Genomic DNA, 12,715 nt, shown 5'->3' with positions numbered 1-12,715 from the left:
TACACGTGAGTGTGTTCACTGATGCACTGTCCTTTCAGGACTCGTTTTTAGGTGTGCAAGAATTTCTGGTGCTCAACTAAAATTGCCAGATCCTGTGTTGTCTGAACATAATGCAGGGAGAAATGACATCTCCCCTGGGTCCATGTATCTCTTTCCTCACATTAGGTAGGCAGCCAAGTGAGCAATTCACTTCCTGTTTTCAATTTAAGACGCATTAGAAAAGTAGTTTTGGCACCGCTGGTGCGGCTCTCGAATGGAGCTGGGGAGCCTTAGCTGGCTGCCGGAAAGCAGTAGCTGTGCACTCGGAGAGGGTGAGCAACCACCTCTGGTAGATCTCGAATCGATACTGTTCCTCTTAGGAAAAGTGAGTGTGATTATGTCCCCCCAGTGCTGTAAAGGGTTAGCCCAGGAAAGAGTTGGCTCCAAACTGGAGCTAAAAAGCAGCTACTGAATACAGTCAAGAAGAAAACCACTTAAAGCAGGCAGGAACAGGAACTGTGACCCTCCATGTTTCTCACCCTTCTGCTGGCACCAACACAGCAAACCAGACGATGCGCAGGTAGGTACGTCCAGTGGGGTAAGGACCAGCCCTATGAGTCCTCCTAACGCGACGTGTGCTATTTTATGAAACCTCCACTGTAACACCTCTTCTGTCCCTGTTCAGCAGTGAACATATTTAACTAGAAAGCAAAGACAGAGTAGGCTGGCTGTGATGTACAGCCAAAGCAAAATTAACCTACTCTTTAGATGTGCCTTATTAAAGCTTTTGGGGACAAAAGCTGTGATGCTGTGTCCGTAGAGAACTCAGCAGCTTAGGCCCCTTAATACTAAATTATTAGTCATATATTTAACAGTGTTTGTGCTAGGAGTGACAATTCACTGGCTGAGAATCAAAAGGTAAGTTCAACAAATATCTAGTGAAGGAAGAATGTACTTTGACTATTATATCCATTATTCTAAGAGCTGTTTGCTTTATTCCATTTGGGAGCAAGCTCAAATGTGCCTGCGCTTTAGCTGTCAATTAACTTGCTCTCCTGCACTTTGACTTAAAAAGACTTGTCTTCAGGCTCTGGCGGAGGAGCGGCAGAAAGTCTTGACGGGGCAATTTACAGTGCTACCAGCTCTTGCTGCTGAAACTCATTACCCCTGGGCCTGCGTCAGAGAAATGGAGGATGTAACCAGCCACTGCTTCGGTGCAGGGGCCAGTCTTTACACTGAAGCCGACTTATGCTGCCAGTGCAGATCAATTTGGCACTGAGACAGCTGTGGTGTGGGCAGCTGAATACTTGGGGTGGAAAACTTCAACAGAACGGCGAGGGTGAAGTGCAGGCACCAGTAACTTGTACCTCTACCATGCTTGTTTGACTCCTATAATCAGAATGTACTTAATTATATTAAGATAGCTCTGCCTGGAGGCACGTATCTCACATCTGATATGGAGGTGGTCAAATTCAGTTTGTATTTGTTTTCACTCTGCCTTTCACACTTTATTGCTCATCTGCACCGGCAAGGTGGTTTCCAAAACTGAACAGACAGGAAAGCATGATGCTGTAGCTTTTTGGTATGCTGAAACTATAGTAAAATGACACTGCCTAACCTGGACAGCAAGAACAGAAAAGGGAACTCAAATGCAGAGCATCCCAGCATTTGGTAAATTTTTTAAAGAAATATCCAAAATAAATATCTGGCACCATGAAGAAATGTGTAATAGGTCTCCTGTTTGGTGAAAATATCTTCGTTACCCACAGCCCCTCGATAGCACCCAGTAGTGGCACCTGCTCGGGATGCCTCGGTTGTAACCTCATTAAATGCCTTATTTTGTGCAGAAGTTTTTCTTTCTTGGTCTTGGTGAGACCACCACTCACAACCAGGCTTGAAGTGTAATCACTAACAACGGGATTCAATTTTTGTTTCTCCTGCTGTTAGGTCTCGGTACCACTGACATAAGCAGTTTTGTTGAGTGCACTAGACAGACCTTATTGCTCTGGCCTGTCACAGTCCTCTCTTCTACCTCAGTTATACAACAGGTAAGAGTTCTTGTGTCAAAGTAAATTTTAAAGCTTTATTGGTCTACATAAAGTACAAAACATTTTTACAATAGAACCTAATTATTTTTCTGCAGTTTAGCAAAACCAAGGGAACAGGCTCTTTGCATGCAGAATGCAGGGGACACACGGAGCTGCTGACCTTACGTGCCAGGCCATCACCTTCCAGAACCCAGGCTTCAGCTCAGTGAAATATCTAACTTGCTGCAGGGGCTGCGGTCTTCTGACACAGCCTGGCCAGCAGTCCAGCCATTTGTAAAAGTGAGTTCACACCTTCTGCTATCTTCATATGAGTGTACCCGATTTCCTGGTGATAAAGACATTTGTAAAATCTTCTGTTTTCTCTCTCGGACTATGTATAGTATGACTAAATAGAACACATGCTTTACTGCTAAGAGACCAACTTCAGAGTCACTCGAACTTAAGAGAAGCACATCTTCTCATGTAGAGCAACTAGAATGCACTTTCTTCTTTTTTTAAAAAATCAAAGCCTTTATTTCCCCAATTCCTTTGTGTAAGGAGCAAGGTGCATATATTTGAGGACAGGTTTTAAATCTGAAGAGTGATTCCATTACACCAGTTTACCACTCGTCAACTGGTTGTTAATATAATTGAATATTTTATTATCTATTGGACTAGAATCAAGTATGCGCTTGAAGAAAGTTCTCAAGGAGTTATTTGAGGCTTTGATGTAAACAATAAATGCAGCCAGCGTTACGTTTGTTATTAATTCTAGTTGATCACTAAAGTGCCTTTTGGCACTTCTATGGGTGGTTAGACTTTAAAGTTCAAGTGACCATTCCTACTGACAAACTCGTGATGCAGAGTGGGAAAGAAAGCAGTAATAAGAAGTTAGGAAATACTTTTTTCGCACCAATATTTAGTAAATCTCAAAGAGAAAATCCTGAGGCTGCCCCTGTATTAGGGATCACATCCTCTTCTTAAAAAGGCCCAAAAGACCCCACCGGGAACTAGGATAGTACTAACCTTGATAAATTCCAGTTTCAGATATTCTGGCATTTGAAAGGTTTTACATACACGGAAGATGTTGCCAATCACATCTTCTGGAGAGTATCCAAGTCGCCACAGGTGGGCAAGAATCTGTGCAGGCAAGAATAATCCCTCATTTATCTGCAAAACCTATCAGGTGAGTCAAGTATATTCACTTTTGGAGCAGCTGTATGTAACTACTGGAACTGCGTGTACTATTTATCAAACGACTTAACCTTAATTATTTAGCAAGTAATTTCCATACAACTTGGTTTTTTTGCTTGTTGGCTTATTCATCTGAACAGACCCCTGCATAAAAAGGATTTAATTCATCAACTCATCTGCATCGTATTGCCCTTATCTTAAAAAACAACACACACCGTCAATTCTTCAAAACAAACAAGAATTCTGTAGAGGAGAAGTGTCTGTCTATGCAGACACAACACATGAAAACCAACCTTGTATGCTTCATCAATATTTGCATTTACGCAGTGTTGTATCATTTCTTTCACAAGCAGAGGGTGAGGCTCGTCACATACCTATATCAAAGAGAAATATTACACTTCAAAATATTGGAAGACTCTGCATTAAACCCCTGGTATTTTCACCAAGCTTCTATACAGTTGAAGTACTGAATCAGACACATTCTATAATACAGAGTAAATTTTAAGTACTAGGACTTTTCTGGTGACACAGCTATCCTGCCATGGCAGACTCAATAGCACGAAATGAGAACACCCAAGTAACAGATTCAAAAGTTAACTGCTGGGAAATTTCCCAGTGATATGTGATTTGTGTGCTTTGAGAGAGCTGGAAAGCCACAGAGTCCCAGATGTGCCATTAGGGACTGCTAGCGCGCTCTCCCTTTTGAAAAGGCACATGCACTTTTTTACAGCCTAATGCTGTAATTGCTGCACACGTAGTGCTGTCTGCAAACTGGCAGAGCACTTTCAAGGCTTATATATCTAATGGAAGTTCTCACACAGCTGTAGTGCTAAACTTCTAGCATCACTGTTTTACACAATTACTAACCTTAAAGACATTTTCACTGTTTATAAAGCCAAATCCAGAATATGTGGACTGTAAGTTGTTTAATGCCTGTGAAAGAAAAAATAAGACTTCATTTATTTTCTGAAGTGCTCTGCTTCTCAATCCCCTCCTCACAATGAAATACACTTTTCAGAAAATGATGCCAAATAAGCAGTTTTCAATGAAGCAACAGAGTAAACCACAAATGTATGCAGACTTTGTTTCCTCCCACAAATTTGGCATCCAGTTCCCACCAATTCACTTTTAAGGAGCAGATCAGCTTTAAAACCTCACTAAGCCAAATAGTTTAGTTACTGTTGTGCCACAGGTCACATCCCCTTTGCTTCAACTCTCCAAAGATAAATCCTTGAGCGCCAGAATTCAAAGGTTTTTTTGCTTTAAACAGAAGCCTTTGTTTCGTTGCCTTTCTTCTTTTACCTGTCTCATATCTCCTTGGGCTGTAAAGATAATGGCTTCTAGTCCATCATCTGTATATGGTACATCCTCTTTCTCAACAATTTTCAGTAGCCTTGCAAGGATTTGTGAATCTGTCAGCTTGGTATAACGCAGCACCGCACACCGGGATTGAATAGGTTCTGAAGACAGAGATGTGTAATTAGCATTTCCCTCTTTTTCTCAAAAAAAAAAAAACCAAAACACATTTGTTTTCATCTTGGAAAAAGCTATCTCAGTTTCCAACTCTTCATTTGTCACCTTTTAAAGAAAAAGACTATGTCAGCTCCAAACGGAATATAGCATCTCCTTAAGCATATACAATTGTTATAGTCCTTCACTTGAGCCCAGATGTGCTACTTGAGTTTTCCCAGATATGTGCAAATATATATGAAGCTCAGCTGCTTCTGTTCTCCTGGTTTTCTGAATGTATATGTTTATCATGCTATTTTAACGGCTAAACAAGAAAAGTCTAAAGGTCTACAATGCGTTAGCCTATAGGCAAACTTAAAGATCATGTTTCAGAAAGGACAACAAAAGGTGTTCAATACCCAGTAAACAATACATCAAACATCTTAAACTGTAGCAGAATTGCATGGAGATTAAGCCCAAAGTATGGGAAATCTGCTTCTGCAGTCATGCATAGCACTATCCATCAAAAACAGCTGTTCAGAGGGTTCACCAGCCACACAAATACACTCTTCTTTTACTAGCTGGATGTACAGGTGGTTTGATTTTTCAGAACTACCATGGTTTCTTGCAATGAGCAGGTCCAAGGTATTTCTGAGAACTGCCTTGGAAGTTAGCCAACAGTATGGAGAACATACGACAAAAACTCCCAGGGACTAGCAGCACTTTACCTATGATTTTGTCAGAGGCATTGCACGCAAGTGCGAAGCGTGTTGTTTTGGAATAAATTTCCATCGTTCTTCTCAATGCTTGCTGTGCTCCATCTGTCATGCTGGGGGAGAAAAGAGTTAGGACAGATTTTGCCCTTCACTGACTTATAGGTGCAGCCTAATAACTATTTTTTTACAGGCTTCAGAGTTTACTGATATTAAACAGTGCTTTGTAAATTACTTGATATTCTGGCGGGATAAACTAAACAGCTTTTTCTAGTCATGTGAACAAATCACCCTGCAATGCAGGTAGTCACTGAGACCTCCATAAAACTAACACACAAAAATAAATCATTAATACTCTGAAGAATACCACTAAGAATACTACTACTTATATGCAGATGGAGGAGAATGTCCCATTTTCATCCAGTGAAATTGTCTATGTAAGCCAGTCTCTTTTCCAAGGGATAAAGCCAGTAAACTGGAAGATGCTATTTCATATCCAGCTAAATCACAAAGTGTTTCACCCCAATATTCAGTATCTCCTTTGAAGCAATGATCTCTGCTTGATATGAGTAATCTCATAAGAATGCTGTTCAATGCATATTTATTTCCTAACGAATTATTTTGATAGCCTGATAGAAACATCTAAGATTGTCCAAGACAGCAACTCTGCAGACAAGATAGATGCAACACATTTCACACGGTAGCTGAGGTCAAGAAAAAAACTACGTACCTGTCTGCTTCATCAAGGATGATTATTTTATGCCGACCTTTTGGAAGGGTGACCTTTTGCTGGGCAAACATTTTGATTTTGTTTCTCACAACATCAATGCCTCTGGAACAGTAATTCAAGTGATTCATGATCAGGTGGGTGAAATTACATAATGGATTTTATTCATCAGCCACAGTGGCTGAAGCGCTCCTGAGCTCCCTATTCTCCCGCTGTTTGTTCCTGGCCCTTCAGCTGAGCCAGTATAACTGTTGTGAAACCATGCTGTAAGCCAGACTGCTTAACTGATTCAGATTTAAACACCAATAGTCCTCATTTTTGGAGGCTTTGAAAAAATAATTTAACAGTATCAGTGTATATATATCAGTAACCTTACAGGACTGCCACAAAATTACTTATGTTTGGCAAAAGGTAGGGGTAATAAATGAACAAGGGCAGAACTGTTTAATACTGCTTTGCTACTTTGCCAGAACTTCACACAGCTACACCTACAGACCCAGCTATAACTCAGAAGAGTTTAAGAAAAACAGCTGGACAGACTGCATCATTTTAGTACAACACGGGTGTTTTCCTAGACAGAGTCCCAACAAAGGGACTTTAAAGAGACTTTACTTTTAAAAATAAAGGATTTCACTTTTTTGATATGTTTATAAAATGAATGTTGTGATTCTATAGCTCTTCTGTAACTGGCATTAACAAAGGCAGGTAAAAAGTATTGTACTCTCAAACAACCCTCTAGGAAATGTCCTCAGAATACCTAAAGTATTCTAAAGACAGGTCTGCTACAGAACTTGGGAAATATAATCAGCCCTTAGTGCCTGATCCTCGGGGTAGAGTCAGTGTCCTCTACGTACCTAACACCCTTATCCTACATTTTAATCCCCAACTGCCCTTATAGCCTTAATTTCTACCACTTAACTTTTTTTCCTAAGCACTGAAGAGTTTCATTACAAACAACTTGCTCACTCCTCATTCTTAGGAGGATCTTCATGAATGCTGGAAGCTTAACTCTTTAAAGTAAATTCAGGAAAACAGTACCATTATGGATTCTGCACTCCATCTGTTTCTATTTTTGTGCATTAAAGTATCAAGTTTATAAAACATCAAGTAATAATATCTATGTTGATAGTTGGACACCAAAGATTGCCTAACTTTTAGCTGGAAAAACTGTATTAAAATAAGTACTAATACAGCATTAAGCCTATCAAGCCAGCCCAAGTTGAACAAAAAAGAAAAATGGATACTTGCTTCTTCATTAAAAGTATAATAAAGTTTATTCATTCTCACCTGTCATTTGAGGCATTCAGCTCCAAAACAGCATCCTTTAATGCAGGACCAAGCAGAGCACGAGCCAAGCAGAGGATACTGGTGGTTTTACCTGTTCCTGGGGGACCCTAGAAATGCAACAATGCAGCAATTGCTGGTAAGTTTAATGTCATTTTCTAAGCTGTACTCTCTACAAAAGTCCTCAGTCATGAAAAACAGCTGCCACAGAGGAACTGCAGAGAGAACTTCAGACCAGAGGCTGCCTGAGTTCAGGATCCTGCCTCCAAGAGAGGAGAGCAACGCTGTAGGGAGAAAGAAGCACAAGACATGCTTCAATAGGCACCTGAGGGCCAAGTTAGTATTTAACAGAAGGCTGTTCACTACTTGTGTATTCTGTCAAGACCGCTCCTCGGTGACCATACAATCAACATCGCTCTTACCAATACATTGAGGCACAATGCAAATCTATACTGGGAGGCTATTGTGGCTAGATTTCAGAAGCCAGGACCAACACAGTGAAACACAGTACAACACAGCAATACTTACAGCAATTATAATATTTGGTACGTTCCCCTCTTTTGCAAAGACCTAAGAAAGAACAATAAGAAAAAATGATATAAGAAAATAGTGGGAACAAATAGTTTCCAATTCTATTCTATTTTAAGCATGAGAAACAGAGCTAACCCATTCTTTTCTTCCCTCCTGCTTTCATTTTTTTGGACCTTGCTGCTTTTGTATTTTTTTTTTATTTGAACCATTAGAAGTCAGTCCCTAGAATAGTATGGAAAAACTTAAAAGCACTTAATCCCACAGGTCTTTACTGCTCTTGCCTTTCCTTTGCATCTGTTATATGTTTGCTAGTATAAACTTTCTGTTAACAAATACTGTGTTTACAAATTAATTTGTCAAGGAAAATAATCTTCTTCCAGAAAAAATTATATTTATGTTTCTTTTTGTTGTTATATAAATTATATGTATTCATTGAAACAATATTATTATAATAGCTACACATTTTCTAAGTTGTATCAAAGCAGGGCCAATTTAAACAATATCCCAGTTCAAGATGCTGTATTTCCTTAGAACACCACTCAAACATGTCCTAAAATGTGTAATTTCTTAAGTAAATCAGAAAGGTTTTTTCCACATACTCAAGTATGGATGTAAAAATATAAAAGTGCTTTTACTGGTCTATGGCTGTATGCAGAATAATGTTTTTTGAGCTAACCCATAAAAAGATAAAGGGACAGCTACACACCTCCAACCTGCTCACAGTATCTTCATTTCCAACTATTTCACATAATTTCATGGGTCTGTATTTTTCCACCCTGTAAAAGTAAAACCCCACACACTTCAGCATGTCTAATAAAACTTTAATAGTGCTTTACACTGACAGAAATGGAGGATTACATTAAGATAACATGGGACAAAGATGACTTGATGTGTCTTTAGTGCCAACGCTGCAGGGTGCTCCCTGATTGCCAAGTGCAGGATTCCACAACACTAATTCCTTAATGGTTGTTTTACTGCGATTAGTATAAAAAGGGAAAAGGAAGGAAAACATGCTCAACTTGGACACGAGGTTGGTGCCTCAGTCTGGTATCAGGGCTAAGAGGAGATGCCGCCCTGTGCACTCTCTTAAGGTTAACACAAGGCAGGGCCGGCTTTGTCTGGACTCGACAGGGACTTCTTGCTTTCCACCCTAGGCTGCCCGGTGCCCTCCGCCCCCTCCCACTTCACAGGCCCCAGCCCTGCCTGGCAGGTTACAGGGTGCAGGCAGAGCCCTCACCGCTGCCAGGACCCCTCCACTTCCGAGTCAGACCCAGCTCCTGCAGCTCGGCGGGCACGGGGGAAGGCCCTAAGCGGCCAGGCCCGCCCGGGGCCGGGGCCGGGGCCAGGCTCCACGATCCCCTCAGCGGAGGCGCCGCGCGGACACAGGCCCAGTGCTGCGCGAGCCCCCGCCTTCCCGCCAAGGGCGCGCCCCGCCCCCCTCTCGCTCCATAGGCTATGCCCCGCCAGGCCCCGCCTCCCGCCACGCTCTGCACCAATGGCCGCGCGCCCTCGGCCCTTCCTCCCTCCCCGGGCTCCATCTCGCAGGCGCTCAAGAGCCGCCCCGACTCCCTCGCGCGCAGCTGTTCCCGCGCGCAGGCCGCGCCGCCTCCGTGGCTCACCAGGGCAGCTCGTAATGGCCGCCGGCGGCGGGAGCGGCCCCCGGGGGATCGGCGGATCCCCGCTTCTCTCCTGGCGCGGGCCCGGCTTTCTCGTCCTCCGCGGCCTCCACCTCCATGTCCATGCCGCCGGCGGCTGGCCCGGCCCCCCGTCTCCCCGCCGCCTCCGTGAGGGGAGGGCCGCGCTCCCGGGCCCGCCTCGCGGGGCGGGACGGCGCAGGCCGGCGGGTGGGTCCTTCCCCGCGCTCCCTGCGCGGCCGGGGCGGCCTTCCCGGGGGTGGGCACTGTAGGTGCTCTGCTGGCGGCCTCGGCAGCTCTGTGAGACCGTTGAGCAGAGGCGGGGAGGAGGCGGCGGGCCGGGCCCTGGGGGCGGTGGGGCTGGGCTTTGCTGGGGAGGGACTGGCGGTTAGGCGTGGGGCCGCTCACAGCACGGCTGGGTGGGCTTGTGCTGGGCTGTTTTGGAGTCTGGCTGCTTTTCCTGCCCTACTGACTGGTTAAGTGTCAAGAAAAACAGTAATATGTTTGTGCTTCAGGAGTCTAAACCTTTGTTTCTTCTTCTAGCTACCTTTATTTCCCCCTATAAAATGCAAACAATAAAAGATAGATCACAAAATACCGTAAGTAGTTATGTTATAATGGAGGGGTGTGGTTCTGGTGCTACCGTTAGAATTTGGGTATCAGTCCTAGTTGTAAACCCCAGTAGTTACTGGTGCCTTGATAGATCATTAAGCTCTGGTTATGCTCCACGTAATCAATTACATTTGTGTTAGTTCAGTGAGCAGGGGATGTGCCCTTCAGTCTGAGCTCTGATTCATTGGAAAGCGTTTCTAATTTACGATTGGTGTAAGGCAGGAACTTGAACTAATCATATTTGAAGCCCTGTGTGAGCAGTGATGCTCTTCTAAGGGAGTAACTTCCTGTCACTTGCTACAGCATTTGCATTGCAATGTTATTGTCAGTGCCTGTTGGTGTTTTGAGGTTGGCACATGGATGTTTGCAGATGAGAGCATTCCCTTCAGCCTCTGGAACTGGTTTAGCTTGTGGCTCGACGGTGACAAAGTTTGCTGAGTTTCTCATAAGGCAAACTCTGGAGGGTGACGTTTCTGTTACGCAAAATGCAGTCTCATATCTGAGTTCTTATGTAGGCAGGGTGGCCAGTACTTTAATCTTGTTTTGTGTATTTTTTTTATTAATAGCTGTACATGGTTCCTAGTGGTTTTAGGACAAGTGTTATGTAAGGGTGAAATTGTAAGTGGTCTGCAGCCTTTACATGGCTGGCTGAATTAACTGTGGATTAACTTTGTCTCCATTGGAGGTAGCGTAGAAAATTAAATAACAACACAATTATGTGGCATGTGAGGGTGAGACAGTCGGCATTTTTTTCATTATTCAGACTGTTTGTAGCACACATACTGGATGAATACATTGTTCCTGTAATAACTCAAACTTACTATGTTACTCTTGTCTTTGGATTTAACTTACTGCAGTACTCAGCAGAGCCCAACATGAGACAGTGAAATACTGCAGCTGCATACAGCACTGCTGGTCATAAGTCTGTCACTACAGCACACATGCTTTGGTTTCTTGCCAAATTAAACAGTTGTTATGCTCTTAGGAATTACCAGCCTCTAGATAAGATACAATTTCTCTGGCCAGCTTTAATTATCCCACTATATGTGTAGGATTGCACCTGATAAGCACCCAAAGGACAGTAAGAAAGGCTCTTCATACAAATTGTTGCAGAGAGCCTGATGACAGATTTTGTGATATGTTTCTGCAAACCAGTTGCAATGTGTGTTTCTCTGGAGTACGATCTTCTAAAGCACTGCAGCCCCTGTGTAGGCAGTAACTCCTCGCTTATCCACAGTGGTTCTGCAGTTTACCAAACACAGAACTAGTATTTATTGAAGACACAACAATATTGATAGGGCTGTGTGGCAGGTGGATAGGCAGACCTGAGCCTACATGAGTTTTAAAACCCATCTGTCCCAAATTGTGAACTGTTTTTATTGGAGTCTGTCTGTTGAGATCACAGGATACATCCAGGATAAAATGAATTCCAAATTTGGTGCCGAAATGGCAGAACTCTTTTGATGTGTCATCAACAGTGCCCAAATACACATGCATGCAGTAGATGTACTGTATTCTCCTGAAAGGAGAATAACCCTGAATTTAAGATTATTCTTTCTGACCTGTCTCCCTCCCACCCCAAAAGTTATATAGGAAAAGCTTACTAAGTATTTGTAATTAGTATAGAGTACAGATAAAGGCTTTTTGCTAATGATTTAGTTAGCAAAGGGAATGCTCCTCTTGGGTGCATTCAAACAGCATCTACTACTAGTAATGGAGATCACCATCAGAGAAATAAATAGTGATCTTGTGGTCATCCCAGGAGCAAGGAAGTCCCAGCTGCAGGTGCTTGATGTAGGGAACAATTCCTTTAACGACCATACGGAGGCTCTTCTTGGATCAGCTCCAGTCAAGGGCTCGTGCTCTAGCCCCTACAGGGAAACTAAAGCCCAATGCAACAGTTTTCATCAGAGGGTTGGGTAAATGCAGAAGTTGTGGCAAAAGAATTGCTGTTTTGCATGCTATGGTTGGTGAAACTGAGGATAGCTTGTTTTGAGTCTGAACAAGAAGTTGAAGTTAGTGAAGATATTAAAAGTGCGGCAGTAGTTGAAGGCAGCGAAGAGCAACAGTGATGAAATTATGATGGGGGATGTGAGGTGTGAAATCCAGAAGACAGTAGAAATAAAGGATAAGAGAAGAAACTAATTTCAGGCAATCGTTAGTGAAAGTATATCTCTGTACTGCATATTCACTACAGATAAGTAATAAGAAATTTCTTATATACAGTGGTTTTGGGAGGGAGAGGAGAACTGTTTAGTATTCAAGGTCATTTTGCTTTTGGGTTAAATCTGCGAGTTCAGCTTACTGTTATCGTTAGGTCTAACACCAATACACGTTATCCACCAGGTCTAAAAGGCCAGGGGCTGAGACCTTAAATTACAGGCTTAAGAGAAGTGCGAAGTTCCTTCGGCTGTCCGTTCCCCGTCCCCAGCAGCCCTGCAGTCTCTGTTAAAGCTGTCACCTCCTAGTGCAGCGTGCTGTTGTTCAGCAGCCACAAGTAGGTCACGTAGCACAGATGGTCTTGCTGCCAGGGAAATGCGGAGCTTGCAGTCCCCTTTGAGGCTA

At 43.0% G+C, this 12,715-nt stretch overlaps 1 protein-coding gene across 2 annotated transcripts; it reads right to left on the bottom strand.

Annotated features, from left to right (window-relative positions):
* Positions 1-2,047: 2,047 nt before the first annotated feature.
* On the bottom strand, positions 2,048-9,786 carry RFC2 (replication factor C subunit 2). 2 transcript variants are annotated; one of them, XM_072882453.1, is made up of 11 exons: positions 9,524-9,786; positions 8,611-8,680; positions 7,902-7,943; positions 7,377-7,483; positions 6,093-6,194; positions 5,378-5,478; positions 4,503-4,660; positions 4,068-4,133; positions 3,494-3,574; positions 3,033-3,146; positions 2,048-2,352 (listed from the first exon to the last, which is right to left on the bottom strand). In XM_072882453.1, the coding sequence occupies exons 1-11, from the start codon at positions 9,643-9,645 to the stop codon at positions 2,242-2,244; spliced, it is 1,074 nt and encodes a 357-aa protein (XP_072738554.1). In that variant the 5' UTR covers positions 9,646-9,786; the 3' UTR covers positions 2,048-2,241. The 2 variants fall into 2 exon arrangements, with proteins under 2 accessions (XP_072738554.1, XP_072738555.1); XM_072882454.1 differs by lacking the exon at positions 9,524-9,786 and adding an exon at positions 9,142-9,267.
* Positions 9,787-12,715: the final 2,929 nt, after the last annotated feature.

Source organism: Ciconia boyciana, chromosome 17 (genome assembly GCF_034638445.1).
Source record: "Ciconia boyciana chromosome 17, ASM3463844v1, whole genome shotgun sequence".
NCBI classification, from domain to species: Eukaryota; Metazoa; Chordata; class Aves; order Ciconiiformes; family Ciconiidae; genus Ciconia; species Ciconia boyciana.
The sequence above is the reverse complement of the archived record's forward strand: the minus strand, read 5'-3'. Positions and strand labels throughout refer to the sequence as shown.